The 13069-nt window shown below is 34.7% G+C and overlaps 1 protein-coding gene across 6 annotated transcripts in view; it reads right to left on the bottom strand.

Moving 5' to 3' along the window:
- NAALADL2 (N-acetylated alpha-linked acidic dipeptidase like 2) overlaps positions 1–13069 on the bottom strand; it is a 1156801-nt gene that overhangs the window by 791001 nt on the left and 352731 nt on the right. For all 6 annotated transcript variants that reach the window (XM_066347123.1, XM_066347120.1, XM_066347117.1 and 3 more), the window contains one exon: positions 8568–9069. In XM_066347123.1, coding sequence (XP_066203220.1) covers positions 8568–9061 — 494 coding nt within the window. In that variant the 5' untranslated portion in view covers positions 9062–9069. The remainder of the gene's footprint in view (positions 1–8567; positions 9070–13069) is intronic.

Below are 13069 nucleotides of genomic sequence, written 5' to 3' on the forward strand. Positions count from 1 at the left end.
TGGATGTCCCAGGCTCAACTCCTGGTCAAGGCACACAGGAGAAACACCCATCTGCTTCTACAACTCTCCCCCTCTCACTTCTCTCTTCCTCTTTCTCTCTCTCTTTCCACCCTCTTGCAGCCATGGCTCAATTGGAGCAAGTTGGCCCCAAGCATTGAGGATGACTCCATGGCCTCTGCCTCAGGTGCTTAGAAAAGTTTGGAGTAATGTAGCAACGGCCCCAGACAGGCAGAGTGTCGCTCCCTACTGGGCTTGATGGGTGGATCCCAATAGGGGTACATGCAGGAGTCTGTCTCTGCCTTCTTTCCTCTCACTGAATTAAAAAAAAAAAAAAAAAAAAAAAAAAAAAAAAAAAAAAAACCAAAAAAATACCCAACCTTCCATTACTGTTAAATTTACTCTGTTATCGTATGTATAAGTTGAATTATGTGCACTTTTCCTATACAGTTACATCTTTTCCCAAGTTAAGATGCCTGTGGCTTCACTGCCTTCCTCATTTATCCCAAACTTTCTGCTCTCAATCCCTCTACTACTGAAATCAAAGAGGAACAAAAATATAAAGGGTAGAAAAGACAGAGATGTAAAATAAATACATAAGACAGAGTAAGAACAGAGAAATGGTTACAAAGTATAGTTGGAGACTGGAGAAGAGAAGTTGCTGATGGCAACACCATCCTTAAGCCTTGTATCTGTACAAATTGTAATAGCAAAAAATATATTTCTGTGGTATCAAAGCAGAGAAAAATCACTTATCTAAAGGAGTCTTTCTAGTGCTCTGATAACCGTAAAACAATGCACGGGTCTCCATAAACTCTGCAGTTGGCTTCTCTTTGGTCAAGGACTGCCCTGTCTCTCCCATTAAGACTGGAAAGAAAGTGCAGTTGTCAGCTTTCTTGAACAAGAAGCTAGATCAAATTATACTCCTTAGTAAAAGGAGGCCACGGTTCTTGAATAAAAGGAAGCAAACATGAGTGATTAGGATGTGGAAAGGGAAGGATGAAAGAAATGAAGAGACTGAGCACCACATAGACAGTAATAATATAACAAATAAACAAATCTAGTGTCTGGGCAGAGAAGCAATACAACTGTTTACTTTCTTATGGCAAAGGATGGTAATTTAGGGCAGGTGAGTAAAGATTTATTTAATATTAGAGAAAATTATGTTTTATTTCTAGGTAACTTAAACAGAAACTTCCTTCTTTCAGGTGGCCATCTTAATTTAAGAAGGTTCATAAAAATACAGTAGATGCTAACAAGTAGAGTTCTAAGATTCTGGACTTTTTGGCAGGGGATGCTAGCCATTGCTCTAAGGTTCTTGCTGTAGTTAGGTGGTCTGATAGAAGTAAGGGTTTCCCCTTCACAAACAGGAGAAATCCATCACTATAATTTAAGTGAAACTAATTCTTATGATGTGATCCCGGATGGGAATAACTGGACGAGAATGTGATCCAGTATAGGGATAACATAGGACAAATTTTTGAACACTTTTGTGCACACCTGATCAATTAGGAAGTGCTGCCTAAGTATTGGATTGAGAAAGATTCTGTGGCAAGTTCTGAGCACAGTGAAAAATAGAGCTATGACTATCATAAGAATGAATGAGGCATAAAACAGGAAGTGGCATGATGAATGCAGCGAATTTGTCATTCCTTTAGCTTCATGTCATTAAACCAGGTAACCTAACAAATAGTGCTAATGACAAGGTTTGATTGAGATTGCAATATGTACCGCTCAAGTTATACATTTGATTACTAAATGTGTTCTTGTTGCCAAAAGGAAATGAAGGGGGGGGGGAGTAGAAAAAGAAGAAAGAAGAGAGGGAGAAAAGAACCGTCTTTAAAACTGTATTTCATAAGAAGAGAAAATAAATTTTATTTGGGATTCTAATTTATTTTTAAGTAATTACTAACATGCACTGGTATCCAAAACAATATTGCATATTGCTTAGGTGTTCAGATAAGGTCTCATTCATTTATGTCCTGTTGAAGATCATTTATAACATTTCCTAAACTTTTTAAAGAGTTAATTACTTGCTAAGGAAATACGGTGTTCTACTTATGTTTGTAAAGATCATTTCACAGTATAACTTAACTCATGCTTAATTACATACCAAACCAGATAATTATAAAAAAAAAACATTGCCCCTGTCCAAATCAATTTCATTTTATTTGTTAAAAATTAAAATATGTCTGCTAAATTGAATCCAGAAAGATAGGATATCATATATAAAATAGTAGATTACAATGTTTTTTGTTTTTAAACCTGTAAAGGCCATGGGAAAAGACCTAAAAAATTCATGAGGAACATACTATAAAAGTAGTTCATGCAAAAATAAATACAAATGGTCAATGAAAATATAAAGGTCTGTCAACATTATTTTTGGCCTATCAAAATAAGTAAAAAATAATGAGAACCTGAAAAGCTAGCAGCTCTGCAAGGCACTTGGTAACACAAATCACACAATTGAAACTTCCTGAATCTGTGATTACCTTCTAGGAACTTATCAGAAGAGAATAATTAAATAAGCACACAAAGACTTATGTACAATAATATTTGTAGGAATAATCCATATGTCCATTTTAAAGAAATTCAGGACATAGACATAATAGAATACCAGCAGTATGCTAATGTAATGATTTACCTCTATATTTACTGGACTAAAAAATGGTTCTAACTGTATTGTAAGTGAAAATAATTATAAAGTAGATATCAAAAGAATAAACATGGCATAATATGATATTGCTGATTGACAGAAAAATATTAAGAAAATGATAAAAAATGGGGTTGAATTATGGGTGGCTTTTGCTTTAATCTTTATAACTTTTTTTATATATTGGACTTTTAAGTAAGAAAGACAATAATGCCCCTTTCTTTAAAAATAAGATACCATATTAATCATAATTATAGTATAATATATTTTCTCCTTTTCCTCTCACTATTTCATAGCATATAAAGCTGCCAAAAGGCAACTTGTTCCTGCATTAAAAAATATACTTAACCTCACTGGTTCATCCATTTTAAATATTTTATTATTATGATGTTATATTTGTATACAAATTCTGAAGTTTTAAAATATTTTGCTCTGTTCAGGATTGTACTTATAATCTTTAGTATGTATATGCATACACACATCAATATCATTTATTTAATAATATGTATGATAACGGTTTGGTGATTTTATTATATAATAGAAATAAAACATTGTACCTGTCACATTTAGTTTCTTCTAAGTTAAGGAGCTCTCTCTATAGCCTTAGTTAAGCCTGTTTTCTACCAGGTGACCAGCATTCCAACTGGAAAGAGCTGATTATACTAAGGATAAACCCTTGACAGAATCACAAATGTCCCTAGCTCCCCAAAGGACAATAATCCTTTCATTCTTGAGAATAGGAATGGGAAGACTAATGTGTTAGGTCATACACATAGCAGTTGGTATTGGGGGAAAAAAAATAAGGCAAACAAAACATAGTGTAGATGGAAAGGGAGATAAGTCAGCTGGGTGGATCAAAACTTAAGTGAACATCAGAGAACTATGGCTCCTGAGTTCCCGGAGCTGACTGGATCCAGATTCCATATTTTAAGACCCAATCCAATGAATAATTGTTGTTTGCAGATTATTGTGTAAGCCTAGCTTCCTGTTTTGAAGCTTAGAATAAACTTGTTATTGTTCCAAGGTGCCAAAAGCATACATTAAATAGAGTTTATTTTGATTCTGATTTATCTGGATATATTTGATATATATTTGGATACTGATATCCTATCTGCTTATACAGAAAACACGTGGAAGAAATAAACCAATGATGATGTAATAGAGTAAATACATTTTTCAAATAGCAACAAGTTAACATAGAAGTGATCAAGAGAATCTTATTAGAAGATTGACTAATACACACACATTTAAACATACATTATATTGTCTTCATATTCCTATGTTAATTTTGACCATGCCTATAAACACTATCAAGTGTAACTAAACTTGTGATTTATTTTCTTTTATTTGGTCAACATGATAACAAATTCTTGGCTCACTTTAACTTATGTGAACTTTATTATCGAGTAAGTAGGCTTTTAAACTGGGATATGACATCAATATGTCTACCAATAATTCTCTATGAATTAACACATTATTAAAATATGTTATTTTCTAAACTACTACACAGGAAAATAATACATGAAGAACCTCTACATTGAGCAGGCATAACAGGGATGTAAACATAAAACATATTTTTTTCCAATTCACATTTATTTGTTGTAGCTAGTTTTTCCACTGTTCCTAGATAACAAACTGGTAACCCTGGTCACTGTTAATTACCTTGAGTTTCTCCAGTGAGTAATTAAAGTGGTCAGTCATTGAATAGTCAGAGCTTTGACTGTCCCCTACTTTTTGACTATTTGGAGACAGGGAGCACTGAAGTCAAAGAAGGGAGAGTAACAGCTTTTCCTTGGCTTTGTGTTTCTATCCCTCCTTCCTCAGAGCTCCTGACACGGGCAGGGTTGAAACAGAGGCTAGGGAATAGTGGGAGCAAAATGTCCTCATATGACACTCCCATGAGGTAGGTTTATGCTCTCTGACTCTACAGGACTGCTGGCTGGATTTTCCTCTTGTGCCTCCTTGGTAGGTACTCCCTCTCCAACCCCAACCTGCAGAGAGTCCCGGAAGTAAACATTGCCATAGGTCTCTTAATACTACCACCTTTTCCTTTTACACTTTTATCATTAACTAGCCAGTCGAAGTCTTATTGCTCATATTTCTCAGGAATCAAATACTCGGTGTGTGCATTATATCAAGTTCTTCCAAGTAGTTCTGTTAAACCATTTTTTCATAGGACTTTAGGCTTCCTCCTTGAGAAGATATTGATAACAACACTACTAGCAGATCTTGCCAGAGTCCTTTTTTCTTACTGCCTCCAATTTTTCATAAGCTACAGCTGGGTGGTCATCACAGGGTTTTATGCTTTTCTTATTTAAAAATTTTTTTTTCTTAAGTGAGAAGTGCAGAGGCAAAGCGACAGAATCCCACATGCACCCAGACCAAGATCCACCCAGCAAGCCCACCCCAGGTGATGCTCGGCCCACCTGGGACCATTGCTCCATTGCTTGGCAACTGAGCTATTTTTTTGCACCTGAGAGGAGGCTATGGAGCCATCCTCAGCACCCAGTGTCAACTTGCTCCAACAGAGCCATGATTGAGTGAGGGGAAGAGAAAGATAGAGAGACAGAAGAGAATGGGGAGGGGTGGGGAAGCAGATGGGCACTTCTGTGTGCCCTGACTGGGAATCAAACCCAGAACTTCCACACACTGAGCCAATGCTCTACCGCTGAGCCAATCAGCCAGGGTCATATACTTTTTTGTTTTTAATTTAAGTTCTATATTCTGAACCTAGTATAAAATTAGTATCAATTGTCTCCAAGCCTCAGATAAAACTGAGATATCAAAATTGGTACTTTAACATTTTTACAGTATCTGGTTTTATATGAGTTTCACTTATTTAAAGCATGGCATAATATAACTTCTGGTTAATTATAATGTAATTATATAATAGAAAGTGGTATTTTATAATTATATTATAAGTAAGAATTATATTCAAACTATTTTGAATATACTTATATGAAAAATTTAAATGGTAAGCAAAAAAAATTCAAATATATAATTGATCAATTAAACACAGATCTGCTTCTCACTTATTTGTGCATTTATTTCTTCCCTTATAAAAATGTTTATTTAATGTCTGCTAGACAATAGAAGCCTAATGGTGAGCAAAGCCAATTTGATCAATTTCCAATGGAATCTATAGTGTAATCTACTATAAATAATATCTATCATATTTTACAGTGTTAGGATGTTTGGCAAGAACTAAAGTAATTTTAGAGCATGGTCAGAAATGAAGGTCCAATAAAAAAGAGAGATAGCAAATGATGAACAAAACAGTGCGCCAGTGAGAGGCTAAAACTGATCATAAATTGATGGAAAACACAACAGGAAACCGTGATGTACAGAGTTAGTGGTACGGTGACTTAGTACAAGCAGGAACCCATAAATCATGTGGTCATCATGACTGTGAGGGATGAGATATTTTGGAGAAAGTTACTGTAAACATATTTGTACTAAAAATACTCTTTTCTAAAGAAAAATCTATTGTCTCAATAAGGAAAACACTGTGGCTATTTGATAGAGTATAATTGTGAATCTGTCCAGGAACTGAATATTGCCTAGATTAATAATAGTTCATAGTTATATTTTTGAAGCTAGCTTTGAAATACATATTTTGATGATATTTGAGTTTAGAGGATAACATAAGTCTTACTGTCAAGCAATGCCTTTTATGAGGAAAATAATGAATGCCTTCATTTAATTATACATTCAAAAATTTAAAACTAGCTACCTATTTAAAAAGAGGACATAAGTAAAATTTTAAAGATGCCCACAATGTGGGGAAAAAATAAGACAAGTAAAGAAAAAAGTCAGGCCTGACCAGGCGGTGGTGCAGTGGAGAGAGCGTCAGACTGGAATGCGGAGGACCCAGGTTCGAGACCCCGAGGTCACTGGCTTGAGCACGGGCTCATCTGGCTTGACCAAAGCTCACCAGCTTAGACCCAAGGTCGCTGGCTCGAGCATGAGGTTACTTGGTCTGCTGAAGGCCCATGGTCAAGGCACATATGAGAGGGCAATCAATGAACTAAGGTGTTGCAACGAAAAACTGATGATTAATGCTTCTCATCTCTCTCCGTTCCTGTCTCTCTGTCCCTATCTATTCCTCTCTCTGACTCTCTCTGTCTCTGCAAAAAAAAAGGAATATAAGGAAAGAAAATAAATGGTTAGCACACAGAATGTATGCCAATAAATTCCTTACCATTTCAATACAACTTTGACTCTGAACTTGCTAAAAGTCAAAGTATAAGGGAAGCAGGCTAGGTTCCAAGAGTTAATGTATGTATAAATTAAAAACTAAGCAGTTGCTCAGGAAAAATATAATTAGTCTTAATATTAAGAAGAAATTAAACCCATGGATCTTTTTTTAGAAGATACTTTTGTAGTATAATGCATGTCCAGAATGAAGTTATAGACATTTTTTTTCTTTTTTTTTTTTTAACTAGCTCACTAGTTCCAACTAGTGAGTGGAATGTTCCAACTTCCACCTAGTTAATTCAAATTCCTTTGTCCCTCTTGCCTCGGTTTAGTAATAGCTTCATTTTATTGTTAATCTCTGGGCTACCTTAGTGTACTCAGATCAGCTTGTCAGTTTTCCATCACCAACAGAATAATTTCCATACTTTAAATTCCCTCTACCTTAACTATTCAGTGATTTTTTTCTGTTATCCCAGTTGGATCCTGACTGATACAATCACTAGTTATAAAGCAATGGTTATCTTTTAGCTTAATTCAAAATAAACAATTTTACATTAGGAAATACCATGGAAAGTGTTACTATCTGAACATAACATGTTAAAAGATTCATATACGACAGTGATTGGAAGACACAGAAGAGTGTAGAAAACAAATTCCATTAGTCATTCAGATGTAATCTTCAGGAAAAGAATTACAATGCACCAACATCAATACCTATGATATTTCAGCACATAAACAATACGTTTTCATTGGACATGCTCCCTAGATGATCCCTAGAAATGTACACATGCCGACACCTTGCTTGCAATAAGTCAGTGTAACCCAAGAAAAATACCCTGAGAAAGCAGTAAGCCTCTTCTTCATCCACCTACAAACAACACCCTCATGATTCACCTAGGACTGTTTGCTCAGCAAGTATGGAAATCTGTTTGTAAGTCAGTATCTAATCTTCCACTAACAGTTCCTTACTTCACCAAATATGTAAACTACAGAACATTTACAACAACATATAGAATAATAATATAACAAACAACAAAATTTTCAAATTATCCTCTGGTTGTGTGACATCAATGAAGCTTTGTCCGAGAACTCACATTAAGGCCTGATAAAAAATATTTTCTTACTACTTAACTTAAAAATCAACATATTATGGTGAAACAAGTCATACACAAACTTACCTTAAAGATAGAGATGAGTTTTTAGGGTAGCCTGATATATAGAATCCCATGTGTTTTGATACAAACATGCTCATTGGGAAGCTCAGGGATGCAGGAGACTAAATACTACCAGTGCTTGTTAGTTCATGACCATAAGAAGCAGTTACTTCTGCACATAAAGCAGGTTTATTTTATTCTGAGGTCATTAAAAATTCAATCATATGATTAATGCCTTTGTTTTTATTACATGTACATCCAGCAGTCTCCGCATCTCGATTTGGCCTACTGGACTTCCCAAGATGGAGATAACAAACTAGTTCATGTCTTTCAGTCTTCAGAGTAGTTAGAGTTCTTATTATCCATTAATAAAACAGTATCATAAATTTGTATTACAATATCATCAATCTGAAAATATGCAACCCCTCTGGGAAGAATATGCTGACAAATTAGGTCTCTCCACTTGCAAGATTAATCTTAAAGCATGGCAAAGCACCTGCTCAACACTCCCTGGTACTTCCTTCCCAGGAAATGCCTCCCACAAACATCATTTCTTCGATACCTACCTGAAAGTCATCTTAATTTCCTCTGCTTGAATTGTCTTCAGAATATCTTGATATAACTGATGATCAAGTGTTCCTGAAGATGTAGCATTTAAAGGGCAATTTTTATGTGCATAATAGCCTATCAGAATTCCAAAAATAAGTAAAATGATGGCTGTACAAAGTATTTTTAAAAGGCGGTTGAAGTTGCAGTGGTCGCTTCTGGGTATGGATCTTGTATAGCGGGGAGCAAAGTCAGATTCTTCTTGAAGTCGCTGAAACCTGCCTTTAGGGGAAGTTGCTGGGTGAATGGAATCAAGATTGAGGTCTACAGTCTCTGAATTCTCCAGGTTCTGGTTCTCGGCACTCTCTATCTGGAACTGGTCAAAATCAGGTTCCTCCAGTTCCTTTTCCATGTCCCACTCTAAGTCCAGGGCAGTGGCTTGAAGTTCGTCATTATCTAAGTACTGTGAATGTCCTGGAGCTCTCTGATCTGCATTGACCTTTTGATAGGCCATCTTTTTACCTGTGAAAATAAGAAAAGCATAGTTTCTGAAAATAAACAATAAAGAAAAGCTCCACCATGAAACAAAACAATAAACCATATTATATGGCCATAAAATTTTAGTGATTATAACCAGCAGAAATGAATTACCCCTATATAAAAATCAAATAAAAGTTAATTATTAGTTTTGTTACTGATGTTACTATAAAAAAAAGGACAAAAAAATAGAAAGTACTTACTTGGTGAAAAAGTCTATGAGAAACAGTATACACACATACTCACACTATTAAACTTTGAAGCTAAGAAGAATAGGGCACAAATGCAGTTTCACTGAGAAGAATGTACTACAATAAAGGAAAAAATCTAAGTTTACTTATTTTCAAAATCACTTAAAGAAAAAAAAGGAACAGAAGCAATCAAATTGCTATTTGATAGGTTAAAGAGAATAAAATATAAGGTCCTGGGATGATTTGCATTGCCAGAGCTAATTTTAAAAACACAAATTTAGGATATGAACGGGTTGGCCAACGAAGCAAGTAGCAACTCTATAGAAATACAAGAAGCAAGATACGGTACCTTATATAGCTATGAGTAATCAAAAGGACTAGAACAATTTAAGGCTACCACAGGAGACCAAGATATTCTATGAAATTAGCGACATACATTGGCCTTACTTACTGAACTTTAAATAAAAGTCAGGGATGGCATTCATTCAAAAAAGGAAGCCTTTGCCAGGCTAGGAAAGTTTGGTTTTATAACATTGCTACAGGAATGGCAGATGGAATTTTTCTCTCCTGCACAGTTTTGGATGACAGTTTGTAGTAACCTGCAGAGTGGTATTAGGATAACTAGGCTAATTAACTACAAGTGGTCTTCAGTCTGTCTTCAGTAACCAACTGATGTCTTACGGTTGCGGATTAAGAGTATTTATAACTAAATTTTCTGTGTATTATATATGTTACCCCAGCTGAAATCTAAGGTCTCTCACCATGTTTTATGATTTTTCTATGTGCCCCACTGTGGGTAAGAACAAAGCTCACCTGACAACTGATTAGTGAATTGCCTAACAGTAAATGGTTGACAAATGAATTCTAATGAAAAAGATACAAAGACTTCCCACAAGGGAGTGGCATTCTGCACAAAATTATAGGTGTACACAGATGGCTCCAATCTCTTCTGGCAGAGGCTCATATGAATTGAAATATACAGAATGTTTTAAAGAGTTAAACTATAATTAAATATTAAACTTTAAAAAATAAAAATTGTAATTCTAACTAGATTTTTATCTACTACCTTATAAACTAGGATTTGCGCTTACCCAGAATTGAGTCAATAAGGATGAGAATCTAACGCATGTCAGGTACTTACATAGGTCTTTGTTCCTTAAAAATGGAACAATCCAGTCAGAGCAAGAAATACATAAACAAACAAGTCAAAACATGAAAAATGTAAAGGAAACTCAGGGGTGACTGATTCTACGGAGACAATGGGGACAATGGGAAAGGGTTTCCCAAGTAACCTCTATGGTGCTCTTTACGAAGGAGAAGGAGTTAGCCGGGACAGACCAGTGTGTGAGAAGGGAGCATCTTGGCAGGGGAAACACTATAAGCATGCAGAAGAATAAGAGTGCCTGGTATGTGGATCCTCTGAAAAACCCCAAGTACTATCCTGTGACTAGTGATGCAGCACAAGGGCAGGAGATCCAGAGAAAAGGTAGGAAAGGTGATTTGGAACAAAAGATTTAACTTCTCCACAACCTGAAGTACTCATCTGTAAAACTGCATGATAAAAATGTAAACCACATAGTATTGTCATTACGATTAACTGAGACAGTAAATCTAACACATCCATTGAATGCTACATGGGCCAGAAGGAACATTTTTAGTATGAGAAGAAGGACTGTCAATGATTGTTGGAAGAAATAAAATTATTTCAATAGAGCAGAAGAAATTATATAACACTTTAAAACATTGTGGAGAAAAAGAGGAGGTTGCATAATACTCATGTATACCTACACACATACATATATAATAGCTACTGACTTACTTGATTTTTTTAAACACTAAGTCTATCTGTAGAGAGTAAAATACTTTTAAAAAACATTGCATGACATGCCAACTGTTATCATGCAGGTACTTATTTGTACTATGTATGACAGAACAGCCTCAGAAATGATTCTGCAGACCCTTTCTTCATCCCTCCTCTTTTCCTGTTCTGCTTCCATTCTGCTTGGCTTGGTTTACAAAGTGATTTAAGCAAGTGCAGCATTTGAGTTCTGTCTCTGGTCACATCAAGACAAGTTGAGAAATGGAATAACATATGGGGTTGGTGATAATTATTCAGATTGGTTAGGAGATGATGGAATCACTGGACGAGGAAGAATCCAAATCAGACTAGTTTAAGAAGAGGGGAGAGGAAATGTATAAGAAACTGGAGGATAGAGAAATCCTAAAGGTAGTAGAAGTAAAGAATCTCTAAAATTCATGCCTAACCCTGTCATATTCTAGAAGTGGAAGCTGAGTTTCAAAACCCAGTGATTATGTTAAGACTGAGAAAGCAATATTTTGTTAACACACATCATAAGGTAACTGTGGTTTTATAAAAATATGAGACTGAAAAGTTGGTGGTAAACTTTTAAATAGTTAAATACTACACAATTCAACTTATTTTAACATACATTTTAAAATACTGCAATTTCCTAGCATTATTAAGTTTTTTCCTGTTTGGCTTAAACATCAGTAAGTTCTTGCTATCTTGACAAGATATTATGATATTTACTTCTTAAACTGTTCACTTCACCCATTACTGCTTAATTTACTTAAACACTGTCCTAATGTGGTTTTCTAGATTTTTTCTTCGCATTTAATGAATCAAAGTCTCTTTCTCTAAAGGCTTTTTCAAAAATTGAATTATAGAACATAGTTTATGTTGAGGAAGACTTGACACATAGGAGTTACTACAAAAATATAAGATCACTAATTGACTCTAATACACACATTCAAAGTCATTTCTCTACAAATTACTTGAAAACTAACTGCAGTGATGAAGAAGAGTTTTAATTTCTAAACTAAAAATAGACATTCCATCACATGTACATGAGCAATTTCACACTTTTCAGTATCAGACAGAGCCATTAATTAGAATGTAATGCAGATACAGATGTTAACTCCTCATTCTGATGGATATCTGTCTGACATCATTTACTACCACTTTAGACTCATTACACATTTATAAATTTTTACTAAATTCTATTGCCCAGGAGAGTAGTATCTGGGTCAAAGTTAAATGGAACCACTGGATGTAACAAAATCCAAAGTATTTCAGGAAAACTACCAAAGAAATAAGTATGTGATAACATGTACAATGAACAATTTAAACAACATGTTAATTTAAACAGACACACATATATCCATTTCTTTACAATTATCTTGCTTTAAGGAAAATTAGATAGTTTTTGCAAAAATATAACCTAGATCTCTGCCCTCTCAGTTTTGTTTCATTTAATCAATCTATTAAGACTAAACTTCTCAAAAATAAAATTGAGTGAAACTACGAAGTAGATAAAACTTTGATGATATAGTCAGTTTTGAGTAAGAACAAATACTTCCATCGGTCCCCCCAAAATATACAGTTTTCTTTAAAGTACCTAAGCCCTGTGAAACTTGCAAAGGACATATCACATTACTTTTACCAGAATGTTTCAGTTCCCAAGTACACTAAAAATATTATACTATAAAGAGAATTTTTAGCAAAATCAACATATCTTAGATATCATATATTTATGCCATTCAACCTTCATACATTTTTCATTACTGATACACAAAATTCATTTAATTTATAATGTCATATTACTTTACAGCTACTCCATATGAGCAATTTCAAAATAAAGGATTTTTAAACCTACCACATGAATCGTTTTCTAACAAATATAAACTTTGATGTAGACCAGACCATTGAAACATGTGGCATTTCTTTAAATAGAAATATCTACATTCTCACAATCTATATTGTACCATTGGTC

Source organism: Saccopteryx leptura, chromosome 8, assembly GCF_036850995.1.
Source record: "Saccopteryx leptura isolate mSacLep1 chromosome 8, mSacLep1_pri_phased_curated, whole genome shotgun sequence".
NCBI classification, from domain to species: domain Eukaryota; kingdom Metazoa; phylum Chordata; class Mammalia; order Chiroptera; family Emballonuridae; genus Saccopteryx; species Saccopteryx leptura.